Source organism: Staurois parvus, unplaced genomic scaffold, assembly GCF_062004578.1.
Source record: "Staurois parvus isolate SC_StPar_1 unplaced genomic scaffold, SC_StPar_1.0 ptg000553l, whole genome shotgun sequence".
Taxonomy (NCBI): domain Eukaryota; kingdom Metazoa; phylum Chordata; class Amphibia; order Anura; family Ranidae; genus Staurois; species Staurois parvus.
The window spans coordinates 1322675-1350563 of record NW_028318349.1 but is presented as its reverse complement, the minus strand read 5'-3'; the positions used below and the strand labels follow the sequence as shown (position 1 = coordinate 1350563).

Genomic DNA, 27889 nt, shown 5'->3' with positions numbered 1-27889 from the left:
GGACTGTGTACTGTCTGTTCTGTAGGGCTTTATACAGAATTTCTAACAGTGAGACAACAGAGATTTATTATAGTGATATATATATATACAGTATGGACATTGTCAGCCAACATTTTGTATTTTATATAATACGTTTTTACTGCATTGTCAATAATATTGGATTAAGAATTTAATTTTAATGGGTTACATGCATTTGTAAATGCTGGGAAAATGCCATACAATTTTGGTGTGGTGTTCCTTTGGTGTGGGACGCTGGCATTCACCTATTAAGCAACTTACTTCCATAATTTTTTTTTTAAAGTATGTTGAAGCATGACAAAGCACCTACCTAATGCTACAAACAAATGCACCTCTACACACATATAGATCTATATGGGCCTGAATGTAAGAATAGTTAAGTGCGAAAAGACATTCCTCTGAATGGGCAGAACAAAATGTAGCTTCAATGCTTTTTAGAAAGGAAATAACAAGAGTAATCCATAGGAAACTGTAGGATTTTAGCTTCTTGTAATAAAATAAGTGAAAGATTACTTATGAATGGTTTGATGTGGGCTCCAGTACTTTGTCTTAGTAAGTATGCCTAACTATGTTTGTCAATTTTCATCAACCTCCCTTGCTGCCACCCTTGCTAAGTACATATTGATGTATGTGCTGAAATAGAACCTGTACAATGGCTGTGCTGTTTGTATGCAATGGCTGTTGCCTGTAACAGCTGAGACTCCCATCCAGTACTGAAGGCAGCCAGTGTAAACTCCTGCAAGCAGTACTAGTTCAGGAAGAGAGTAGGCTTACAGAATTAAACACTGGACTGTCTGCCCCAGAATCTCCTAGATTGTAAGCCCGAAAGACCAGGGCCCTCGAACCCCTCGTGTACTGTTTTGTTACTGTATTGTCTCATGTTCTGTCCCCGACTATAATGTACAGCGCTGAGCAAACCTTTTGGCGCTATATAAATACTATATAATAATAATAAAGATTAGCACAGCTTAGAAGAGTCAGCCAGCAGTAACCTCAATGCTCCTATGTAGTTCTGAAGACCCATTTCCTGACTCCTAGAAATAGCAATAGTTCTGGGGCAGGTACCCCACTGCATAATGCTGTACCAGAACTAGCACTGTTCTTAGCAATTACTAAAAGGATATTTTCAAAACATTGAACTGGTTTGGAAAAAATTACTAGGTATATAAAATATAGACACAAAAATTGTTCTCCTGTTGTTATCATTCTGTCTTTTGAAAACAGGCAGTCCAATATAAGCTATTTATATTTTGGGTCTAAGAAATATCCTGGATATGCTGTACTATGTATTAAATAAGCAGAACAGTGGCCATAATCTATTATGCGATTGGCTGTGACGAGTTACAATATTTTACACTGCCTCATAAAAGATTTCCCACGATGATGTCTTCTTTCGAGTCCTTTTCAGACATTGTCCAGTCCACTAATGTTATCTATTATCTTCATATTTTTATGTTCATCCTTACTAACCCAGATGATTATTTCAGATGACTCTTAATTACCTTGCATGTGGGAAAAGTCCCTTAAAGGAAATCTGTACTGAGAAAGGATGGAGGCTGCCAATGTCCACCTTACCTACTGAAAATACTACTTCTTTGTCATTCGTTGAAGGACACAAGAACTCAGATACAGCTGGGTTTTACTGCTGCCCACAGGATGTTTCAACAAAAACAGAAAAATTGTAAGCCACCCTCCCATAACCTCTTCTCTACTCAGCACTCCTTAGTTTTTTTCTGGTGTCCTATGAGATTGGACACCTTTTCCTCTGATTTGCTAAGAAAAATTCTATTTTCTTCTTGCTAGTTTTATATTTTCTTCCTGGAGTGTTTCCTTTGTGATTCAAATCAAGTTTCTTTGCTATACTGCTGTTTGAGCTGGTCCTTATATGGCAGCTATCTGGATTGGTTCATCATCTTGTGTTGCGCTCCTTATTAAATTATAGTGACAAAGTGAATATTATATTTCATAATGTTACCTGAACATAAATAATCATAAATTCATATATAGAATAATAACTTATAAAAAAGTATAATATTAATCCATATTCGTGATTAAATAATAAATAATGATTAATTGTGAATCATAATTTAGTGAAAAAATATAAAAATTACCGTGAATAAATACTCATAAAATAAATAAATTAATTTTTAGTGCAAAAGCATAGTCCCATTAATCATAAAAATATATATAAAGTGACTCTGTGTCCTAAAAATCTTGAATCCGTGACTGATTGTGAATCCGTGATAAAAATATTTGTGAATCCTCCAATTAGTGCAGATGTAAGCTCACCTCCTGATATGCCTGCAATTAGGCTATATACACTTTTGGTCCACCTCCTTTGGGACCTGCTTGTTAGAATTTTCTCCTCTTTAAATTACGGAGCAGGAATATCCTTTAGAGCTGATTATCCTCTCTGGGGTTAATCACTCCTCACAGTGATACAGACCCCTATACTCTCCTCTCCATGCGTTTCCAACATGTGGCTCATCAGACCATGTGCAAGTCACATGGTCTGATGAGCCACATGTTGGAAACGCATGGAGAGGAGAGTATAGGGGTCTGTATCACTGTGAGGAGTGATTAACCCCAGAGAGGATAATCAGCTCTAAAGGATATTCCTGCTCCGTAATTTAAAGAGGAGAAAATTCTAACAAGCAGGTCCCAAAGGAGGTGGACCAAAAGTGTATATAGCCTAATTGCAGGCATATCAGGAGGTGAGCTTACATCTGCACTAATTGGAGGATTCACAAATATTTTATCACGGATTCACAATCCGTCACGGATTCAAGATTTTTAGGACACAGAGTCACTTTATATATATTTTTATGATTAATGGGACTATGCTTTTGCACTAAAAATTAATTTATTTATTTTATGAGTATTTATTCACGGTAATTTTTATATTTTTTCACTAAATTATGATTCACAATTAATCATTATTTATTATTTAATCACGAATACGGATTAATATTATACTTTTTTATAAGTTATTATTCTATATATGAATTTATGATTATTTATGTTCAGGTAACATTATGAAATATAATATTCACTTTGTCACTATAATTTAATAAGGAGCGCAACACAAGATGATGAAATAATTTGTGTACACAGTGGTAGTTATGTGTTGGGTGTTTGCGATCCAGTAATATCAAGGACATATATTTTTGTCCCGAGTTGTGCCACAAGGTGGCTATTTGCCACATACTATTTGGCTCGCAAGATATATACAGATTAGCTATCTGGATTGGTGTTTCCTCAGCACTAGTTTTGTTGGCCATACTCGGTGTTCCAGACCTCAGTGCACTTTGTTTGTTAGCTGTGTGACACTTTCCAGGTCCAAAGCCATAGCACAGCCCCGGGTATGACCTTGTTTCTTTAGACTTACTTTGTGAGTAAGGCAATTTGGGCTGAAGCAGGGGAAACTATTTTAACTTCCCTGCCACTGATGGTTTTACCGGGGTAAAGTTTAGAACTGAGCACTGATGTCTTCCACTTAGTGGAGCATTTCCCACTATTCAGCCATCCTGCTTCTGTTTCTGCTCCTAAAGCTCAGGTCTGTTTCCTACAATGATCTGGTCGCCTCTGGCCACCTATAATCCTCAGCACCAGCTGCTTGGGTTTGTGAGTACTTGAGGCCTTGCCTCACATTGGGCCTAGCTGCCCTACTACTGCAAGGAAGCAACATGTCTTGACTAAGACTCAGAGAGGTTAGTCTAACTGCCAAAACTGACCTCAGCCCATACTTCCCTAGTAGTTTTAAGGGCATTTACCTGGTTTCCACAGCAGGAAGCAATGTGCGTAATCTGGATCCCTAGACCCATCTTGTATTATGGCCATCATCACTGGAGTCTTCCACAGTGATCTCTAAGTCCACTCAGTATTTTTTTTTTAGCAGTTTGTACTCGGCTACTGGGATACTTTCCCTGCAGCTTTAAGCATTCTTTGACTCTGCCTTTGACTCTCCTGAACATCTAAATTAAGCTGTCCCTGTGGCCCCTGTCACCATCTCTGACTGCAAAGACCTTTCTTATACATCGTCTATATGGTATGGAAGCACCCTGGAGGATCCAAGGCCCAACCTAAGAATGTGGATGTTCTTTTCCCCTTTAAATGGAAATTTCCTAATCTGTGGTCTTTTCCAACTATAGGGATACCAGTGATCAACCCTAATAGGAAGACCACTAGATTGGTTGAGGGTGGCCACGCCTTTTGGAATTCCAATCACAGACAGATAGAATCCCTCCTTAAATACCAATTTGAATTAGCTGTTCGTATCTTCTGTCCTATATTGGTGGTGACTTTAATCTGTCAATCTATGTCAAAATGGGTATCCTTCCACCACTGGGATACGTGCCGGTTTCCTGAAACAGATGGAATAAATCTCTGAAGCCTTGCAATTCAGTCAGTTATTCAAACCCTTGCACTTAGCACCCTTCTCAGGAGCCTACCTCCTGCAAGGTTTTGTGAAATAGGTCCTCATGGTATCTATCATTGGTAGCTTCCTGCCACTGATAGGTTGAGGCTGTTCAGCTAAAACCCTCACTAAAAAAGTTCATCCCTTTCCTTCAGTGTAAGGCATTAGGAGAATCCCTTTTCAGGATGGTCTCCCCTTTCTCATTGGTTCTCAGTCCTTTTCAGCTCCACCCTATACTGCTAGAATCTAGGTTCTGAGTGAGACTCTCACATCGTCTCTGTGGACCAGGAAACCCCTGACCTGAGTCCCTCTAGCTGTCAAAATATCTGAACAGTGCCTGCACTTTACTGGATTCAACTGCTGTTTGGCATCACATTTTCAATTGAGGGATGTAGGGTGGGAGGAAGCTAACAGGGCCACCCACTGAGCAGATTTCAGCCAGTTCATCAAGAACCAGGTGAAATTCAATCTGTGTATGGCCAGCATATTGGGTTAGGAGTATAATACTTGGACCTTCCTATGTAAACTAATTAGTCTTTTTCTTACAGGTCTGATTTGTCAGATGTTTCCTCCTTTTCTCTTGGATGTTTTGCCCCAGTGTTTTTTTTTCTGTTGACCACATCATGTCGTGGGTCTGTTCTTTCCTAAACAAGTAGTTGAGTTGTTCCAACTATTTTGGTGGGATTTGTGGTTTGACAGCTGGTTCAGGTTTCCTTCAGGTGGGGTCTTTCCCCTCGGGCAGTAATCTCATCTGTTCTAGTCTTGTACATCAGGTTGAACCTCTATAGACTCATCTAGATCATTGGCAGTTTCCCTGCCTTGCACAGGGCTTTACCTCATCTGGCAGAGATTCAGACCTGATTCATTAGGTGGTCCTGAATTAATGACAATGTTATTCCTTTTTTGTGGACCTTCCAGTGGCTGTTCCCCATTCTAAGTTGAACTACTTTTGGGTGCCCAAACTGTATCTGAATTCCTGTGTCCAATGAGCATGAATTAAAATAAGATTTTTGCACTTGCCATAAAATCCATTTCTTGGAGTCCCTTGAGTGACTCAATTTTTTTTTTGGTTTGTTTGTTTTTTTTTTTTTCGCTCTTGCCCTTAATACTGTTATTCAAAAAAATTTGGGGTGGGTAAAAGAAGCATTATATGGGGGCAGGCTTAACAATGTTTCTGTTTGCCAGTTTCCAAATCTCTAGTAGGCTGCAACATAACCCAGTTGTATCTGAATGCCCATATTCCTCAATAGATTATACAGTAAGTATAAATATCTTATTTTCCTGGCTTTCAGACTGAATAAGCGTCTAAAGTATTTTCTGAGTCACTGAACTGGAGGAAGTATGATCTGAACACTTGTTCCAGTGACTCAAAGTATGGAAGTAGAAGCCAGGAAACTAGTATTTTCAGATTAAGTAAAGGAAGTCACTGCAGTGGAGATGTGGACAGCAGTGAAAAGCTGCAACACTGCTATCAATACTGGTTCCTTTTATGTATATTTGTTTTCATACTTTCCTTAACATTTACATTACTGTCTACGACCTTTTTGGAAAGATTTCACATTCCCCGAAATTACTATCATATTCAATATCACTGTGACAATAGTTACAGTAAGTGATGCAAACACCTAACAGGGTCATACACAATGATAACAAAAACCTGACAAGAATCCTAACCCTTTCCTTACTCTATACAAAACAAATGAAAGCTTTGGCAGGAGTTCCATTTTAAGTTTCCAAAAGTTAGGACTTCATGATATTTGATAAATAGCCACATTAAAGTCCTATATTCACAAAAGTATTGCTAACAATATTCAGTTATAAATGGTTAATATATATAAGGAGCACATGAATTTGTAGTTCACACCTTTTTCACTGGCAAATCTCTCACCTGGATTCTGTCCCACACATGTCGATCATTGTCCTGTCTCTGGATGTCCCACATCAACCTCTGTATAAGTGCTGCTTTGTTCTGTCTTCCGGTGCTTGCTGACCCACTAAAGTGTGGAGATGATCGTTCACTGCTGTTGGTATATGATGTTATGTCACTTGGGGTACTGGGAGAGAGACATCGGGGTGAACTAGGTCCAACCTCTGATCCTGAACTGATCTCCCAATCTTCCACATCTCGAAATGATGGCTGGGGCTCTCCAGGTGTAGGAGATACCAACTGTGAAAGGCTACCAAGGCTCAAGGCAAGAAGGTCTGTTTCGTGCAAGTGTGAAGGTAAAGCTAGGAATTCATCGGACCCATACCAACGGTCCTCCCCTAATTCCTGGGGAGGAGAGTCCAGCAGTCTATTATTCTGCTGGTCTTGCTGACTTTCATTTGGTGTGCTGCAGTGGGAGTTAGCAGAATTAGTAGGGGATGTTCTACCATCAAGACACTGATGCACTTGACTGGGCACTTCCCTTATATTCTGTGCTGTGTCATCCTCTTCAGGTACTTGGTTTTTAGGAGATGATGGAATATTAGCAGAATATGTGGCTGTCACGCTAAGACTGAAGTGCTTGTTGGGAGATGTAGAGCAAACTGGCAGGGACAAGTTCATATCAACGGAAGTTAGGCTGTCTGACTTCACCCAATCTGTCATATCATTCAGAAACAGTCCTCGTTTTGGCAGAGAAGGCCGAGTGGGAGAATCTCCACCATGATCACTGCCCTCCTGTAGAGGTCTTTTTGGTGTGGTGCTCTCGCTGGAAAGGAAAGACTTGAGAGTCGGCTGCCCTGTCTCTTCCAGCTGGTGTTGTGTTGACTCTTTCTCCATTCCAGAATTTAGTGGGGCTTCCTTGTCAGAAACCACACTTAGCAGACCAGGGCCTTTAACTAAATCTGGAAACTCCTGCTGCATAGCACTGTATGTCCAGTCTTCCAGGGGTTTAGCAGGGGGAGGTGGGGTGTCCTCCTCCCTGGGACTGTAGTCTGACAGTTCGTAGGCAGTGATCCCACAGTCCAATGAGAGGTAATCTGGGGGGCATCGAATGGTCAGCTGACCTGAGCCATCCACTTCTGTCAGGGCATCCAGCCTATCCTGTAAAAAAATGTACAATTTCAATAACTACGTTTAAATATGTTCTAAAATATATACATTTTTCAGAAGTGCCATCCTGTAGTACTATTGCAAATGCCAGCAGCTTTTGCTATATAATTACCCAGAGCTGGAATACTTTTTATGTGAGAATTAGAGAAGCACTACAGTTCAGCTTGCAGTAACCCCTCTCAACATAACACTTTGGACTGGGAAATAAGGTAGGACAGGAAAATAAGCAGGATGGACATCAGAAGTATCTGTGTAATGATAAAAATTGGAAATTATTCAGCATATGGATCAATTCTGCTAGAGTTAAAGCAATATTAAACCCAAAAACAGAATTTAATATATTGCAGCTTACCAATCCTTAAATGTGGTAGCTGCATTGGTAGTCCTAGGTTGGCTCCTCTATCTATCGAGGGGCAATAAAGTCATCCTTAGACAGCAGCACTGTCTGGAGAGGGAAGTGTTAGATGATCTAGTAGATTACAAGACTTTACATAAGCAGCTGTCAAGTTAAAGCTGAACTCTAGCTAACACTTTTAAAAGAGTTAAAGCAATATTAAACCCCAAAACAGAATTTAATATAACTCAGCGTACAATACTTAAATACAGTGGCTGTATTAGTAGTCCTAGGGTGGCCCCTCTATCTACGAAGGGGCAATAGAATCACCCTTGGACAGCAGCACTGTCTGGAGAGGGTAGGTGTTAGGTGATCTAGTGAATCTACTTGACTTTACATAAGTGACTAACAAGTTAAAGCTGAACTCCCGCTAACACTTTTTAATCAATTACAGAAGCCCTCTAACTCCTACCTATAGCTTAGTTTGTTAATGGAAGTTAAGAAATAGCAGCAGGACCAACAAGCAAAAAAATATTGGGGAGGCAAGGAAAATAAAGCCTGGTTTGTAATTGTAGTAACAGACTGTATCATATTTGTAATTTTTGACTTTGCCCTTTAGTACCACCTTTATTAGGCAATTTTTCATATCACCAGTGAGTGAAGGTACACTTATTTTTTTTCTCTAAAAGTGTAGTTTAAAGTCTTTTACCCTCATGTTCTTTATACCCATCACCCTCTATTCCACTAGAACAGATATACAAAAACTGAAGGAAAGAAAAACTGGAGGGGCTGACTACAGTACCAGTAACATGTTTACTATTTAATCTAATCTATACTATGAAATTGATGGCTGGAAGCAATACACAAATGTCAAAAAATCCAAAAAAAGTTACAACGAAATAAAAAAACGCATTTGTTTAATTTGGATTACGTCGCATTAGTGTGATAGTAGTTTGACCCATGGGAAAATTAATCATATTTTCAAATAATTAAATATTTCAATTTCAGTTCAATAATTCGGATTTAAGTAAATTTATGATTTGAACTTGTATTTGTTAGTCAATTCAGCTCTACAGTCTAATGCATCTCTTAGGTTTGAAAAATTTTGGGCAGCCAAATTTTGCATTATTTATTCTGTTGTATCCAAAAATATTGAATCCTTCCGAATAGTTTCAATATATGAATATTGAATCCACCCAAAATATCCAAACCAAAAACTAATATATATATATATATATATATATATATAGCAGTCTTTAAAAAAAAATGCAAAATTTTTCGAATCCATGTGGACCAACAATATACAAAATGAATACTGAAGATACAAAACCAATTTCGAAGACGAATCAGTTCAACATAATGAATGTGATGAAATGAAGTTCTTCAATGAACGAATGCATTAGAAATTAAACAAAATGAAAATTTCTGGCGTGCACATGTCTAGTAATAAATGTAGCCCCACATCGTACACATCAGTTTTTTTGAGTCTCTTACCTCTTGGTCCTCCTTGGTGAATGCTTGCAGGATGTCAGTCTGTCGTGTGTAGTTGCCGTTGCTGTCCTGCAGCCCTTGTAGTATCCTTTCTCTCAGGACCAGCACAGACACCCGAAGCTGATGCCACAGGAGCTGCACTGTATGTATGTCCACAATCACATTGACAGAATAAGAGAGTAGCTTCAGGGAGAACTCTGTATCCAGCAAAGCATGGATTTGTTCCACGTGATCTGAGATATCCTCACAGATCTCCTGCCATAAAGAGAGGAAATCAATGTTACATTATAAAACAGGCCAGCTACAGAAGAAGAGAGAGGATGCTGATGGGCATGCATGATGGAAAAAAGCAGTGATGTGAATTATATGAAGATAAGTGACCTGTTCTTTCGAGCGGTTGTATTGTGGGAATCTGATCCTTTCCAGAGAATTGCAGTTCTAGGACTAATAAACATATGCATGCTGATTCACCCTTGCCAATAAGAATTATATTGTACATTCAAAAATCGCTGTTGGCACAAATTATATACTTGTGATTCTCCATGAATTAGACTTAGAATTAATCTGCATACATATATGGTGGACTGTGAATCACTGAAGAAGATCATAATTACCCAGTCTAATCAATTCTCAGATTAGAGTGCATTAAATTAAATTCTTTATTAAAGTAGAACTTCACCCAAAAAGGGGAAGTTCCACTTGTATGCCCCCCTTTAGCTTTTGGCACTTTATATTTTTTCTTTGGGGGCTGGGTACCTGGTTTTGATAACCCCCTTTTCCTCCACAGCATTCTGGGGCACATCACAAGCCCCAGAAAGCTGCAGGAGCAGGACCTTTCACAAAGCTGCATGTGCACTGCTGAACATAAGTATTTGAACACCTGAGAAAATCAGTGTTAATATTTGGTACAGAAGCCTTTGTTTGCAATTACAGAGGTCAAACGTTTCCTGTAGTTCTTGACCAGGTTAGCACACACTGCAACAGGGATTTTGGCCCACTCCTCCACACAGATCTCTAGATCTGTCAGGTTTCGGGGCTGTCGCTAAGCAACACAGAGTTTCAGCTCCCTCCACAGATGTTCTATTGGATTTAGGTCTGGAGACTGGCTAGGCCACTCCAGAACCTTGATATGCTTCTTATGGAGCCAATCCTTGGTTATCTTGGCTGTGTGCTTCGGGTCGTTGTCATGTTGGAAGACCCAGCCATGACCCACTTTCAATGCTCTGATTGAGGGAAGGAGGTTGTTGCTAACAATATCACAATAAATGGCCCCATTCATCCTCTCCTTAATACAGTGCAGTCGTCCTGTCCCCTTCACAGAAAAGCACCCCCAAAGCATGATGTTACCACCCCCATGCTTCACAGTAGGGATGGTGTTCTTGGGATGCAACTCATCCTTCTTTTTCCTCCAAACACGACGAGTGAAGTTTAGACCAAAAAGTTCTACTTTGGTCTCATCTGACCACATGACTTTCTCCCATGCCTCCTCTGGATCATCCAGATGGTCATTGGCAAACTTCAGACGGGCCTGGACATGTGATGACTTGAGCAGGGGAACCTTCCGTGCAATGCATGATTTGAAACCATGACGGCGTAGTGTTCTACCTACAGTGACCTTTGAAACTGTGGTCCTAGCTCTCTTCATGTCATTGACCAGCTCCTCCCTTGTAGTTCTGGGCTGGTTCCTCACCTTTCTTATCATCAGTGATACCCCAAGAGGGGAGATCTTGCATGGAGCCCCAGTCCGAGGGAGACTGACAGTCGTCTTTAACCTCTTCCATTTTCTAACAATTGCTCCAACAGTTGATCTATTTTCACCAAGCTGCTTGGCAATTGCCTCATAGCCCTTTCCAGCCTTGTGGAGGTCTACAATTTTGTCTCTGGTGTCTTTTGACAGCTCTTTGGTCTTGCCCATGGTAGTAGTTGGTGTCTGACTGTGGGGTGGACAGGTGTCTTTAAAGAGCTCAGACAGGTGCTACTAAGTTAGATTAATGAGTGGAGTAGAGGTGGACTTTTTAAAGGCACAGTAACAGGTCTTTGAAAGCCAGAATTCTTGCTGTTTCTTAGGTGTTCAAATACTTATGTTCAGCAGTGCAAGACAAATAAATTCCTTAAAAATCATACAATGTGATTTCCTGAATTTTTTTTTAATTCAGTCTCTCAGAGTGGAAATGCACCTACAATATGAATTTCAGACCCCTCCATGATTTCTAAGTGGGAGAACGTGCAAAATCACAGGGTGTTCAAATACTTCTGTCCCTCACTGTATGTGTGTGTATGTGTATATATATATATATATATATATATATATATTGTGGGAACTCGCTTCAAAGTGGTAGAGCTTTTAAACGCACACAGCAACTCGCTTCTTTTTAAGGGCCTTTTTAGCCCACTTTTATTTAAATGAAAGTTCACAACAGAAGTTTCCCACACAGGGGTATCGATCATCCACAAAACAACGGTTCAGCCTCCTGGCTTATACTCAGCTTGCTGTCTGTCTCCTGCAGACTTCTTCCCAAACTATGGCACTTGCACACCGCTGGCCTCTAGCACACCGCTGACCTCTAGCAGCCCCTTGCTGCTTTTGGCTTCCACCTCTCCTAGGTGAAGCCCACCTGACTTCCAGGCAGTGACCTCCTGTCTTCCAAGTGGAGCCCTCCTGACTCCTATCTGCCGGGGTGGAGCCCAGAACCCTGGTCCTGACTCTATGAAAAGGCCTGCACACACCTGTGCAATCAGTCCCCTGGCCATTCCCAAAACCTGGTACCAGGATTGGAGATTTCATCCCTCCCAGATCTCTTTGAAATCTCCAGGCTCCAGATCCCAAAACAGACCTTACAAACAAAGGAGGAAAGTGAAAAGCCACTTTCCTCCGTATCAAACACTTACCCTGGAGCCCCTCAACCTGCCTTGTTGAGAATCCAGGGTGACAGATCGCTACACTGTCACAATATATATATATATATATATATATATATATATATATATATATATATATATATATATATGAACCAATATACATACATACATTCAATTATGAAAGTAAGCAAAAATATACAAATACCAGATTTGTATGTAATAGGTAATGTACCAATCATTTTAGCTATCTCTACTACAGGTGACACTCGAAAAATTTGAATATTGTGCAAACGTTCATTTATTTCAGTTATGCAACTTTAAAGGTGAAACTAATATATGAGATAGACTCATTACATGCAAAGCAAGATAGTTCAAGCCGTGATTTGTCATAATTGTGATGGATTATCGCTTACAGCTCATGAAAACCCCAAATCCACAATCTCAGAAAATTTGTATATTACATGCAATCAATAAAACAAGGATTGCACATAGAACAATATCTGACATCTGAAAAGTATAAGCATGCATATGTACTCAGTGCTTGGTTTGGGCCCCTTTTGCAGCAATTACTGCCTCAATGCGGCGTGGCATGGAAGCTATCAGCCTGTGGCACTGCTGAGGTGTTATGGAAGACCAGGATGCTTCAATAGCGCCCTTCAGCTCTTCTGCATTGTTCGGTCTCATGTATCTCATCTTTCTCTTGACAATGACCCATAGATTCTCTATGGGGTTCAGGTCAGGCGAGTTTGCTGACCAATCAAGCACAGTAATCCCATGGTCATTGAACCAGGTTTTGGTGCTTTTGGCAGTGTGGGCAGATGCCAAGTCCTTCTGGAAGTCAGCATCCCCATAAAGCTCCTCTGCGGAAGGAAGCAGGAAGTGCTCCAAAATCTCCTAGTAGACGGCTGCGTTGACCCTGGACTTAATGAAGCACAGTGGACCTCCACCAGCAGATGACATGGCTCCCCAAATCAACACAGACTGTGGAAAATTCACACTGGACTTCAAGCATCTTGCAGTGTGTGCCTCTCCATTCTTCCTCCATACTCTGGGTCCTTGGTTTCCAAATGAGATGAAAAAGTTGCTCTCATCAGAAAAGAGGACTTTGGTCCACTGAGCAACAGACCAGGTCTGTTTTTCTTTAGCCCAGGTAAGACGCTTCTGACATTGTTTGTTGTACAAGAGGAATACGACATTTGAAGCCCATGTCCAGTATCTGTCTGTGTGTGGTGGCTCTTGATGCACTGACTCCAGCCTCAGTCCACTCCTTGTGAAAGTCCCCAACACTTTTGAATGGCCTTTTCCTGACAATCCTCTCCAGGCTGCGGTCATCCCTGCTGCTTGTGCACCTTTTTCTTCCACACTTTTCCCTTCCACATAACTTTCTATTAATGTGCTTTGATACAGCACTTTGGGAACATCCAACTTCTTTTGCAATTACCTTTTGAGGCTTTCCCTCCTTATGGAGGGTGTCAATGATGGTTTTCTGCACAACTGTCAGGTCAGCAGTCTTTCCCATGATTGTGATTCCTACTGAACCAGACTGAGAGACCATTTAAAGGCTCAGGAACCCTTTGCAGGTGTTATGGCTTAATTCGCTGATTAGAGTGGGACACTTTGAGCCGAGAATATTGCACCTTTTCACAATATTCTAATTTTCTGAGATTGTATATTTGGGGTTTTCATGAGCTGTAAGCCATAATCATCACAATTATGACAAATCACGGCTTGAGTTATCTTGCTTTGCATGTAATGAGTCTATCTCATATATTAGTTTCACCTTTTAAGTTGCATTACTGAAATAAATGATCTTTTTAATGATATTCTAATTTTTTGAGTTTCACCTGTAATACCTCCTGTCAGCAAATCAGAAATCTCCATTCACCTACCTGAGTATATCTCATTACAGCAAACAATTTAGTGGTTGCAAATGGTTACATCATAACACTGTTAAATGCATTATAGTAATAAAAATCGCTCAGTGGAGTTTCTAATTTTTTTATAAGATAGTCAAAAAGAAATACAACACTGTTGTGTGGGGTAATTGCTTGCTACGGGTTACTGTACACCACTGCTCACTACAATGTGCTATTATTATTAAACAGAGATCAATGGATTTCAGTTTAACTACTCTAAAGCCTTGTACACATGATGAGAATATCGGACGAATAATTGTCCATTTTTTTTTTTGTTTTGCATACTAGTCTCCATATTGAAAATTAAGAGGTTACTCAACTTACGAAAATTCTCATACGACAGAATACAACTTTGGAAGTGATGTAATGTATTGTATTTGTATTGTATTTTTGGACCAAACTGTACTGATTAAACAAAAAATTTGTACGATCTGGCATCATATGAGAAAAATGTTCATGTTTGTCCCTTCAGATAATTTTGGATGAACTGTTGTGACCGGCTCTCGAAAGCTGTGTACTAATGATCAGACTATTGTACAATCACTTCGAAAGCGGCATTTTTATATGATTGCATTTTATTATTTTCTAATCGTGTGCTAGGCTTAACCCATAGCAACCAATCAGAATGAAATCCGCTGTAGCCATATCAATGGAAGATGCCTTCTGACAGCTGCTTTTTACAGCAGTTGCATTATAGTAACTGTGCTCTTATTGTTGCACTTATTGAATTGGTCTAAAATAAAATAAAGATATAAAAATATCTTAAAATAACATATTATAATAAATGATGAAAACAAACACAAACATAATACAATACACAAGGAATACAAACAATAATTAGCAATTCAAACCTCATTTGTCCCTGGATGCCAGAAATATTTTGATGCAGAGTTGTGTGAACAAAGCAATCTTCTTACTAGGGATGCTGATCCATACTAATGCGCTCTGTTATTTCCTAACACATAGCCCACACCACTCAAGATAAAATGTAGCATATGTAACAAATGCGTTTCTGATCCTGAGAGCTTGTCATTTGTTCTGTAAAGTTCTGTCCAAGGCTGACCATGTGGGCTGTAGGCTGGAATAGGAAAGCACGGCTTTGGGCAGGCCCCGGCTATGTCTGTGCGTGTCCCTGACTCCATGACACAAGAGGACAGCTGCCATTATACTCTCAGCTGTCGGGACATTTGCTTCTAAATTTCCCAAACATACTGAGCTGCATTATGTGCTCCCGAGGACCCGTCCTAACAACAAACTGCACACTTCTATTTACAGCCCAAACTGCAGACAAAACACATTTCATTCACATTTATAATCGCACAGGATCTGTATACAGGGCTTGCTTTCAATAAAACTTGGAGATGTACATGTGAGTGTTCATTTCCTAAAACATCTTTATATACACTGTACTACCCTATGTGACTTTACAGGAACAATGGAGACTACAACAGAGGACACGTGTACTTTACAGGAATATACACAATGCACACAGATCTGCAACCTACATCAGAGGACACACGTGTGCAGTACAGGAATATACACAATGCACACTGATCTGCCACCTACAACATAGGACACACGTGTGCAGTACAGGAATATACACAATGCACACTGATCTGCCACCTACAACATAGGACACACGTGTGTAGTACAGGAATATACACAATGCACACTGATCTGCCACCTACAACAGAGGACACACGTGTGTAGTACAGGAATATACACAATGCACACAGATCTGCAAACTACATCAGAGGACACACGTGTGCAGTACAGGAATATACACAATGCACACAGATCTGCCACCTACAACAGAGGACACACGTGTGCGGTACAGGAATATACACAATGCACACAGATCTTCAACCTACATCAGAGGACACACGTGTGCAGTACAGGAATATACACAATGTACACAGATCTTCAACCTACATCAGAGGACACACGTGTGCAGTACAGGAATATACACAATGCACACAGATCTTCAACCTACATCAGAGGACACACGTGTGCAGTACAGGAATATACACAATGCACACAGATCTTCAACCTACATCAGAGGACACACGTGTGCAGTACAGGAATATACACAATGCACACTGATCTGCAACCTACAACAAAGGACACACGTGTACTTTGCAGGAATATACACAATGTACACAGATCTGCAACCTACAACAGAGGACACATGGGTACTTTACAGGAATATACACAATGCACACTGATCTGCAACCTACATCAGAGGACACACAGACCACAGTTTTCATTGTATTACAAGGGGTACCATGTATCTAATGTACAATATTTGAATTCTATAACAGAGAATATCTGCACACAGTACAGGAGTACACTGTACACACAAATGGTCCATGTACTGTACAGGGGTCTACACAATGTACACTGTTTTCATTGCATAAGAGAGGGCACTGTGTTTTTATTTTATTACAGAGTGTACAGTGTATATTGTTTTGATTCATACCATAGAGGACACATCCATACAGTACAGGGGTACGCACGGTGTACATTTTCTTGGTTCATACAAAAGAGTGCACATCCACACAGTACAGGGGTACGCACGGTGTACATTGTCTTGATTCATAGAATAGAGTGCGTATCCATACAGTACAGGGGTACGCATGGTGTATATTGTCTTGATTCATAGAATAGAGTGCGTATCCATACAGTACAGGGGTACGCACGGTGTACATTATCTTGTTTCATACAATAGAGGGCACATTCATAGAGTATAGAGGTACGCACAGTGTACATTGTCTTGATTCATAGAATAGAGTGCACATCCATACAGTACAGGGGTACACACGGTATACATTGTCTTTTTTTATTATAAATATTTATTAATTTTCTTCCAAATACAAATTACAAACACCTGTTTCTATAAAAAAAAAAAACATCAAATGGAAATTTTCTTATTGACATAACTTATCTATATCCCCCTTCCCCTACCCTCCCTCGCCCCCCACCCCCCCCCCCCCACTCAGCATTTCCCTTCTCTAAAACCATTTCTAAACTCAGCTTTTATTTCGAGGGGTATACATCATCATCATATATTTCACTTTTTCTCTATATTCCTCCCATTTTTTCCACTTTATATTATACTTCTCCATCATATCCATATAATATAATCTTTCCGTCGCACAAATCTGATTCATTCTGTACATTGTCTTGATTCATAGAATAGAGTGCACATCCATACAGTACAGGGGTACACATGGTATACATTGTCTTGATTCATAGAATAGAGTGCACATCCATACAGTACAGGGGTACACACGGTATACATTGTCTTGATTCATAGAACAGAGTGCAAATCCATACAGTACAGGGGTACGCACCGTGTACATTGTCTTGATTCATAGAATATAGTGCACATCCATACAGTACAGGCGTACGCACGGTGTACATTGTCTTGATTCATAGAATAGAGAGCACATCCACACAGTACAGGGGTACGCACGGTGTACATTGTCTTGATTCATAGAATAGAGTGCACATCCATACAGTACAGGGGGTACGCACGGTGTACATTATCTTGATTCATACAATAGAGGGCACATTCATAGAGTATAGAGGTACGCACGGTGTACATTGTCTTGATTCATAGAATAGAGGGCACATTCATAGAGTATAGAGGTACGCACGGTGTACATTGTCTTGATTCATAGAATAGAGAGCACATCCATACAGTACAGGGGTACGCACGGTGTACATTGTCTTGATTCATAGAATAGAGTGCACATCCATACAGTACAGGGGTACACACGGTATACATTGTCTTGATTCATAGAACAGAGTGCAAATCCATACAGTACAGGGGTACGCACCGTGTACATTGTCTTGATTCATAGAATATAGTGCACATCCATACAGTACAGGCGTACGCATGGTGTGCATTGTCTTGATTCATAGAATAGAGAGCACATCCACACAGTACAGGGGTACGCACGGTGTACATTGTCTTGATTCATAGAATAGAGTGCACATCCATACAGTACAGGGGTACGCACCGTGTACATTGTCTTGATTCATAGAATAGAGTGCACATCCATACAGTACAGGGGTACGCACCGTGTACATTGTCTTGATTCATAGAATAGAGTGCACATCCATACAGTACAGGGGTACGCACCGTGTATATTGTCTTGATTCATACAACAGATGGCACACATGGTCAGTAGAAGACTATGGACACTACAGAGACTTTCGCCCTGGTTATCGGATGCTCGCACAAATCAATTTGAACCTGAAAACAAGCCATGCATTTCCTACCTGACAACCATCTATGCCTCCACACCTGGTGTGTCAATCACGCCCAGGACCAGGAGCCTCGCCTGTGTCTAGAAGGAGCCCCTCACTCTGTGCCATGTCTTGTGTGAGGCTAGCCTCCCACCGCCCCTCCCAGGGCTAATAATAGGAGCTGATTTCTCACCCAGGGGAATGTGAGAGGAAAAAGGGAGAGGAGACCCTGTCACCCCGAGCTGTGCAGCAGACTGGCAGACTTCACCAGCACATTACAGAAAAAAAATAGAGATTTAACCCATCCCTTGCTGAAACACATTTTACAGAGCAGAGTGACAGCTGAGCAATGTGTCAGCCTACAAATAATAATCAGTCTCTGAACTCAGGGCAGACGTATTGGATCAAAAAGAAAAAGTCTGTATTCTGCAACAAAATAAACAGTTTCATCCAATTTGCATGCAAGTCAGACACACAGTAATTAGAGTTTTTGTTTTATGATTAAAAGTAAGGTATGAAATGTATTGTTAATGGCAGCCCCAATGTAGATTGGAACCAGTGATGTATTTACGTTTTATGCTGCCCCTCCTCCCCGGTGAGAGGTTTCAATGCACACAGTCAGCTTAATAACACAAAAACAAATTGCTCAAAGTCCAAAATCTTATATATCTACTATCTCCCAATTAATGTGGAAGAGTTGCAAGTACTGAGTCTTAACAGAAAATCCAAAACACATAATAACCTGGTTTTGACTGAATACTCCACTTGCATCATATTTGGACAAAATGAAAAAGGAATAATTATCAATTCTAACTGCCAGATATTGATCCCCACAATTCTAATGTCAAAAATATTTTTAATTCAATGTAATAACATAACAGATAAAAAATACATTAAAAAAAGTATGACCAAATAACACTGAAAAAACAGCATATAGACCAACCCAGGGGCGGACTGACCATTCCGGCGCTCCGGCACTGCCCGAGGGTCTGGGGTCAGTAGGGAGCCCCATGAGATGCCCCTGGTACCTTTCACAGGCTTTTTTGGGTGTGGTTTGAGTGTGGGTGAGGACACAGGGGGCCCCATTAGTTGTCAGTCTGCCCCTGGACCAACAAAAACAGCAAATAAACCCCCTGTATTCCATCAGGGTGAATTAGATCCCCTGCGGATCCAGACACAAAACCAAATAGTACATTATACATTTCCATATATTGCAGGTGATCGGGGATAATTTATTATGTACCACTCCTATGTCATCCACATTGGTGATAGAATTTAATCAATTTGCAATATATCATCATAAAGTTATCCCCTTGCAATGGGCTAATATATACCACACACATCCAGCTCCTTTCCAGAGTTCTATGTATGATACGCTCCATTCTTTTCATGCATATAATAGATCCTGTAAGCATCCAGTGCAGTCCAGTACAGTCACCCTAGATACATAGGCAAGCTGTTATACTGTGTTGTATCTCAAGAAAGGCATTGATGTGCCATTGTATACATACTGGCTACACCATGACAGTCACTCTACTGTGATTAATGGCATAACTTTATCAACAAGCTTATCAACTGTCCACATCTCAACCATAAGTGCAAGAAATGTCAAGCAGAGTTATGTCCCTCACAAGATTACTGCAGCTTTAAATGGGTGACATTCATAACTCAATCCAGCCATCAATCCATTCTGATATGTAATGACAGATAATAGTGGGTATATTTATCAGTCCTTCAAATGTGGGTCTGCATCAATGGCAATGTATATAATAATCTCCCTCTTAAATTGTAAGCTCCAAGGAGCAGGGCCCTCCTAATCCTCTTGTATTGAACTGTATTGTTGCTGTATTGTCTCCCATTATATTGTAAAGCGCTGAGCAAACTGTTGGTGCTATATAAATCCTGTATAATAATAATCCATAGGTTCAAGGTCGATACATGGTAAGGCAGTTGGAGGGTATGCCATTCATTAGGAGCTGCCTGGACAGTTTTCCAGATCATTGGCAGCATCAGAGGCAATAGGAGCTTCTCGTAGTGTGTATTAGACGCAGTAGCAAGTAGGGGTTAGTTTAATGTTTGCTCCAAACACAGGTTCAGACCAAACCTTGGCTGTTAAGGCATTCGGATGAATATTTGAACATTTACCTGTTCGTTGGGAGTCAACCATCATGCATAAAAGTGATATAGCTTACTTACTGCTGTTAGACATGACAGCTAATTGCTAAAGATGGTGGCGCATGCAGACAACATCAAGTCCTTAACAACTAGTCATGTCACCCGGCCCCAATCACTTGCATGGCAGGAAATTCCCATGTGCGATGATGTGATTTGATATTTCTTCCCGATAGGAGGGATCTCTCCTTTGGGTATCTCATGTTCAACCCCAGATCAGGTCAGGGTCCCCTCAAAAGATACTTCTAACCACTTCTAACCCCCACCTTGGGGGCAATCACATCCCCGATTAGGTCTTGTTCTGCCACCGCTTTCCTAGGGAGCATGCAAAGTTGAAGTGCCTTGGTGTTCTCTAACTGGTTAATTCTAACTAGTACCCAGGGGCGGACTGACAACTCATGGGGCCCCCGGGCAATAGGGGATCATGGGGCCCGTGTCCTTGCCCAAACTCAAAAAAGCCTATGAAAAAGGTACCAGGGGCATCTCATGGGGCCCCCTACTGACCCCGGGCCCTCGGGCAGTGCCCGAGTTTCCAAATGGTCAGTCCGCCCCTGCTAGTACCACATCTTACCGGACCATTGTGAGAATCCTGGCTTCTAATGGAGCCACTACTGAAGGCAAGGGTTTCATGTGGACAGTGAAGCCTTGAAATTCATGTTGGAAGGTAACATCCATGGGTAGTATGAATTCTTGTTTAGGTGGTACGAAAAACTGCATCCTAAAGGGAACATTGTCAATGCCCTCAGGGCCCTCTATTGGTTTGGGAACATGTAGCACTTTCCTGTTTTTTTTAGGTGGGCTTAAGAGAGCAGGGTGCCCTTTAGCATCTCAGCCCTCAGTCCCCGGATTACATTTATGCCCAGTATTTGAAGACACCCACTCCTGGAAGTGTGATAACTATGCCCTCATGGCCAAGGTATTGCTCCCACAGCTCCACTTTCATCCATTCCCAAATACTTCTATGGGGAGTAAATTGTTGACTGTCAATAAGATCCATGGCATGGCATCCAAAGCATCCATGCATTACAGGATAGTCAGTTACCACATCTTTGTTACTTGGATAAGGAGTGGTTCCACTTCACTGCCCCACTGCTTGAATCTTGGAAATTGGACATTCTAGTTTAATGGCTTCCTTTGTGCATGCTTGGGGCAGTCTCTCAGGTGATGGCCCAATTTTGCCAGCCCCAGCACTGGCTGCCTCCAAGGTGATGTTTTTCATTTCTAGAAGGGGGGTGTCCCCTCCTCCTCCCTGCCCTTCAGTGGAATATGCCTGTCTGCTCTTCAATGTGGATAACGCTGTCTGGAGCCATTCCTTTTGCAAATCTCCTTTTAGCTAACTCCCATGGATCTGTATTTTCTGTTGCAGGTTGCAGGTCTATCGATTTCCCACTTACAACAGCAATGGGTGCTTCAGAACCTATACATAAATACTTCTGACACATTATGTCCACTTCTAACAGTTTGTGGAACTTTAAATTGGGGTTGCATCTACAGTGGGGCAAAAAAGTATTTAGTCAGCCACCAATTGTGCAAGTTCTCCCATTTAAAAAGATGAGAGAGGCCTGTAATTGGCATCATAGGTAGACCTCAACTATGAGAGACAAAATGAGAAAACAAATCCAACAATCACATTGGCTGATTTGGAAAGAATTTATTTGCAAATTATGGTGGAAAATAAGTATTTGGTCATCTACAAAAAAGCAAGATTTCTGGCTCTCACAGACCTGTATCTTCTTCTTTAAGAGGCTCCTCTGTCCTGCACTCATTACCTGTATCAATGGCACCTGTTTGAACTTGTTATCAGTATAAAAGACACCTGTCCACAACCTCAAACAGTCACACTCCAAACTCCACTATGGTGAAGACCAAAGAGCTGTCGAAGGATACCAGAAACAAAATTGTAGACCTGCACCAGGCTGGAAAGACTGAATCTGCAATAGGCAAGCAGCTTGGTGTGAACAAATCAACTGTGGGAACAATAATTAGAAAATGGAAGACATACAAGACCACTGATAATCTCCCTCGATCTGGGGCTCCACGCAAGATCTCACCCCGTGGGGTCAAAATGATCACAAGAACAGTGAGCAAAATACCCAGGACGACACGGGGGGACCTAGTGAATGACCTGCAGAGAGCTGGGACAAACGTAACAAAGGCTACCATCAGTAACACACTACGCTGCCAGGGATTCAGATCCTGCAGTGCCAGACGTGTCCCCCTGCTTAAGCCAGTACATGTCCGGGCCCGTCTGAAGTTTACTAGAGAGCATTTGGATGATCCAGAAGAGGATTGGGAGAATGTCATATGGTCAGATGAAACCAAAATAGAACTGTTTGGTAGAAACACAACTCGTCGTGTTTGGAGGAGAGAGAATGCCGAGTTGCATCCAAAGAACACCATACCTACTGTGAAGCATGGGGGTGGCAACATCATACTTTGGGGCTGTTTCTCCACAAAGGGACCAGGATGACTGATCCATGTACAGGACAGAATGAATGGGGCCATGTATCGAGAGATTTTGAGTGCAAACCTCCTTCCATCAGCAAGGGCATTGAAGATGAAATGTGGCTGGGTCTTCCAACATGACAATGATCCCAAACATACCGCCCGGGCAATGAAGGAGTGGCTGCGCAAGAAGCATTTCAAGGTCCTGGAGTGGCCTAGCCAGTCTCCAGATCTCAACCCCATAGAAAACCTTCGGAGGGAGTTGAAAGTCCGTGTTGCCCAGCGACAGCCCCAAAACATCACTGCTCTAGAGGAGATCTGCATTGAGGAATGGGCCAACATATCAACAACAGTGTGTGCCAACCTTGTGAAGACTTACAGGAAACGTTTGACCTCTGTCATTGCCAACAAAGGATATATAACAAAGTATTGAGATGAACTTTTGATATTAACCAAATACCGTATTTGCCGGCGTATAAGACGACTGGGCGTATAAGACGACCCCCCTACTTTTCCTGCTAAAATGTAGTGTTTGGGCTATACTCGCCGTATAAGACTACCCCTCTTCCAATGCACACCAGTGGGAGGAATAGTGCCCCATCATTGATGTCAGTGGGAGGAATAGTGCCCCATCATTGGTATTAGTGGCAGGAATAGTGGCCCATCATTGGCATTAGTGGCAGGAATAGTGCCCTATCATTAGTATCAGTGGAGGAATAGTGCTCCATCATTGGTGTCAGTGGGAGGAACAGTGCCCCATCATTGGTGTCAGTGGGAGGAATAGTGCCCCATCATTGGTATCAGTGGCAGGAATAGTGCCCCATCATTGGTATCAGTGGGAGGAATAGTGCCCCATCATTGGTATCAGTGGGGGGAATAGGTGCCCCATCATTGGTATCAGTGGCAGGAATGGTGCCCCATCATTGGTATCAGTGGCAGGAATAGTGCCCCATCATTGGTGTCAGTGGGAGGAATAGTGCCCCATCATTGGTATCAGTGGGGGGAATAGGTGCCCCATCATTGGTATCAGTGGCAGGAATGGTGCCCCATCATTGGTATCAGTGGCAGGAATAGTGCCCCATCATTGGTGTCAGTGGGAGGAATAGTGCCCCATCATTGATGTCAGTGGGAGGAATGGTGTCCCATCATTGGTGTCAGTGAGGGGTGGAATAGTGCCCCATCATTGGTGTCAGTGGGGGGTGGAATAGTGCCCCATCGTTGGTGTCAGTGGGGGGGGGGAATAGTGCCCCATCATTGGTGTCAGTGGGGGGGAGGAATAGTGCCCCATCGTTGGTGTCAGTGGGAGGAATAGTGCCCCATCATTGGTATCAGTGACACCAATGATGGGGCACTATTCCTCCCACTGAGACTTGCTGACCCTGTTCTCGTATGGTGCTGCTGCAGCCAGCATATGTGGTTGCAGCAGCACCTCTACACAGAACACTTACCTGCTGCTCCGGCACTCAATTTTCGCGGGGCCGCTCGGCTCCGCCCCCTCGCCAGTGATTGGCCGCCTGTGTGCCTTTCCTGAGCTACAGTTCTGGCGGCCAATCACCGGTGAGGAGGCGGAGCCGAGCAGCCGCACGAACATCCAGTGGCCGAACTGAAGGAGACGCCGCGCTTCCTGGACCGGATCGTCGTGGGACTGGATCCAGGTAAGAGACATCAGCCCCTGCAAACCCCTGTACTTAATGCCGCAGCCCCCCTAAACATGTGTACCGGCGTATAAGACGACCCCCGACTTTTGAGAAGATTTTCAAGGGTCAAAAAGTCGTCTTATACGCCGGCAAATACGGTACTTATTTTCCACCATAATTTGCAAATAAATTCTTTCCAAATCAGCCAATGTGATTGTCTGGATTTGTTTTCTCATTTTGTTTCTCATAGTTGAGGTCTACCTATGATGCCAATTACAGGCCTCTCTCATCTTTTTAAGTGGGAGAACTTGCACAATTGGTGGCTGACTAAATACTTTTTTGCCCCACTGTATCTTTCTCTTGCAAGGTTTCTTTGATCTTATCAGACTATGGTCCATTTACAATTGTTCCTTCAGCCATCTATCTGCATAACTTTAGCTGGGCTATCCTGCTCAACCCTCTTCTCTATAGTGTATCTCTTATGTCATGATTTACAGTTCCAGTGCATATTGCAAGAATGGATTCTCCCACTCTTTACTCTTTGCCATCAAATTGAGGTCCCTTAATGTTATCACTTGGTCATGCACCTCTAAGCGGTTAACTATCTTATCAAGAGAATCTTGGTCTTCTGCTGGGAGTTAATGGCCAGTTCTGTCTTCTAAGCCAACAGGATCCCAAATGATTGGATCAGACCCCACAATTTCTTGACCCAGCTACCCAAGTTCTCACCTGCCCCTGTTTACTTGGATAATTGTTGCAGCAGAAATCTTGCCAGGAATAAGGAGGTCATTCTTGCAGGGTCAGTAGATTGCCTTCTTCCCTATGAAGAAGTATTACTGGGTGCTGCTGTCACACCACTTCAATCACTACAGTCTGACATGGCTGATCCTATTCATGACATCGAGTTTAGTAGAATAGGTATTCGGCCAAATGATCAGCTAGGTAATAATTGTGACTTGGATTTTACTAAACAGGTTCAAAGTTAGAAGCAATAATACAAAACAGGTTCAGTATGACAAAGAACACGTGTACACTGCAGATTAATCCAAAACAGATTATGAAGGTTGCACACACATGGACTCTTTTCAACAATATCTCTGTGACTCAGTCAGGGTAACAAGGCTGCATAGTTTAGTCTCTCTAAGATTTGATAACAACAGAGGGTCTAGCTGTGATTTACTACTTCAGTAAAACAGTTCAGAACACAGCTACTTGTTATTATCCTCATAAACAGCATGCCTCTCAGTATAATTCAGGGTAGCTCTGGTAATGCAAGTGAACATCTGGAACAATCCAAGGGCAAAGACTCTTCCACTAGAATGAGAGCACTCTTGTAGCAACTGGAGAAGGGTCCTCCACAGTAGTTGGGTTTTCCAGAGAGTCTACCTTCTTTTAGGCTTATTCCCAGCTACCTGGCTGCTCACCTGGCATCAAATCTCTTGCCCAACTACCTCTGCTTCATCAGGTGTGGCCTTTCTGAGCTTCTGAGGGAGGGAAACTGTTGAACTTATCCTCCTTGGGTGTCCAGGAACCAAAGGGGTTGTGAGAAATTAAGTTAAACCTGGCTGTGCCTGCATCTGAGCATGGTGAGCAAATGGATACTCTGCTACATAGTCACATGTGGCCCTTTTTTTTAGTGCAGCCCCTTTCACACTCTAGTTGTAAAACTGGGAACATATAACAATATAGGTTGGCAAAGGGGCTGTAGCAAGGATCTGTAGAAGTCTCATGTAATAACTCCAGTTTTTGACTGTTTCTTGGAGCATATCTCAAATTTCCAACAACACCTACAGGCTCTGACCATCTCCTGTGGTTAAAGTACAGTCTCAGACAGTCTCCTGTAACTACCTATGCTGAATATTATGTGTGGCCCTTTGGGGTTTTCTGGGGCTTCAGCTGAGGCACCCTATACCTCACAGGTTAACAATCAATGGCAGAGCAACCCTCTGCTTATATCCACTTCTGTCCACCTTTTGCCATTTCCAAGCTACTTTTTCACATTCTTACAAGCAGTAAAACCCAATAAATATACAGTAAGCATAAAACAGGCTTCACTCTGCAGCCTTGGCATGGTCTCCTACATGTACCTCAATACATTAAGACCTATAGCTCCACGCTTACTCTATGGATTGATGTTCTGAAGTTTCCAACCAGTGCCATCTGGATAGATACAGGTATGGCAGGGGTAGTCAACCTGTGGCCCTCGGAGCTCTCTGATGTGACCTTGCCCTAGAACCATGGAGGCAAATGCCCAGGGTCGGCAACCCGTTGATCACAATCTGGGCTTGCCAACCCACCATTCCAGAGCATCAGATGAGCCGGTGCCGGCAGTGGAGGAAGAAGGCAACCACAGAGGGAGTAGGGGCCACATAAGCTGATGCTTCCTATGTAGCGCTGGCTCCTGTCCCAGGCAGAGTGATATCAAGTGCACATCACCTGGGACCTTTCTAGCAGCCTGGAGATGGAGAGCGATGTCAACAGAAGCTGGAAGAGAAAAATAAGGTCAGTGTATAAAGCAACATATACACTGTGCTTCTGCAATGGGCATATTAGCACCTATAAAAGGGTAATAGCTATTAGGCTGCTTTCACACTGATCTGCAGGTTGGCTTTCCTATGGGTTAGCTGCCCTGATCCATAGATTCTATTTTATCCTGTGGGTTTGGTGCACTTTCTGAAAGCATGCCAAAACTCCTGAATGTAGGCATTTTGGTTGTGCTTTCAGAAAGTGCACCAAATCTGCAAGATATAACAGAAGTCTATGGCAAAACAGAGCTAACCCACAAGTGTGTTTTACCAAACTCCCTCCAACCACTAGTGTAGCATCAGGGGTCACAATGGTGACCCCGCCCCATACTCCAGTGGTCCATGAGGCCACCCTTTCACATTCTGTTTTGGGTGGGTGGCGGGGGCGGCATATGCGGGAACTGATCTTTTCGTTTTTCCTCCTGATGGCATTCAGCGGCTGTAGGAGGAAAATTTTTATTCTGATATTCAGAATGCTATTCAGAATATTTAAAAAAAATGAGAAATTCTGAACCATTTAATTTCATTGTTGCCTATGACCAATTACCAAAGCACTTAAGAGGTCCTCGCACTTCAAAGGTTGAACACCCATGAGGTATGGCTTGTGTGGCCACCATTAGGATGGACCTTATCAGTATAATATTAGACAACTGCAACATTTTTGATTTTGTTCTGTACATTAACTGCATAGGCCTACTAAATGAACAGAACTGTCTGCGATGTTACATTTTTCATGTGTAGTTGGCTGTTGAGTGTCTACTTCAGCCTCAGCATCTGATTCTTA

General features: G+C 42.0%; 1 protein-coding gene across 1 annotated transcript in view; it reads right to left on the bottom strand.

Moving 5' to 3' along the window:
* Positions 1-27889, bottom strand: part of AKAP6 (A-kinase anchoring protein 6) — a 340821-nt gene that overhangs the window by 280447 nt on the left and 32485 nt on the right. The window contains exons 3-4 of the mRNA XM_089691196.1: positions 9301-9552; positions 6324-7463 (exon numbers count right to left, since the gene is read on the bottom strand). Of these exons, the coding sequence (XP_089547322.1) occupies positions 6324-7463; positions 9301-9552 (1392 nt within the window). The remainder of the gene's footprint in view (positions 1-6323; positions 7464-9300; positions 9553-27889) is intronic.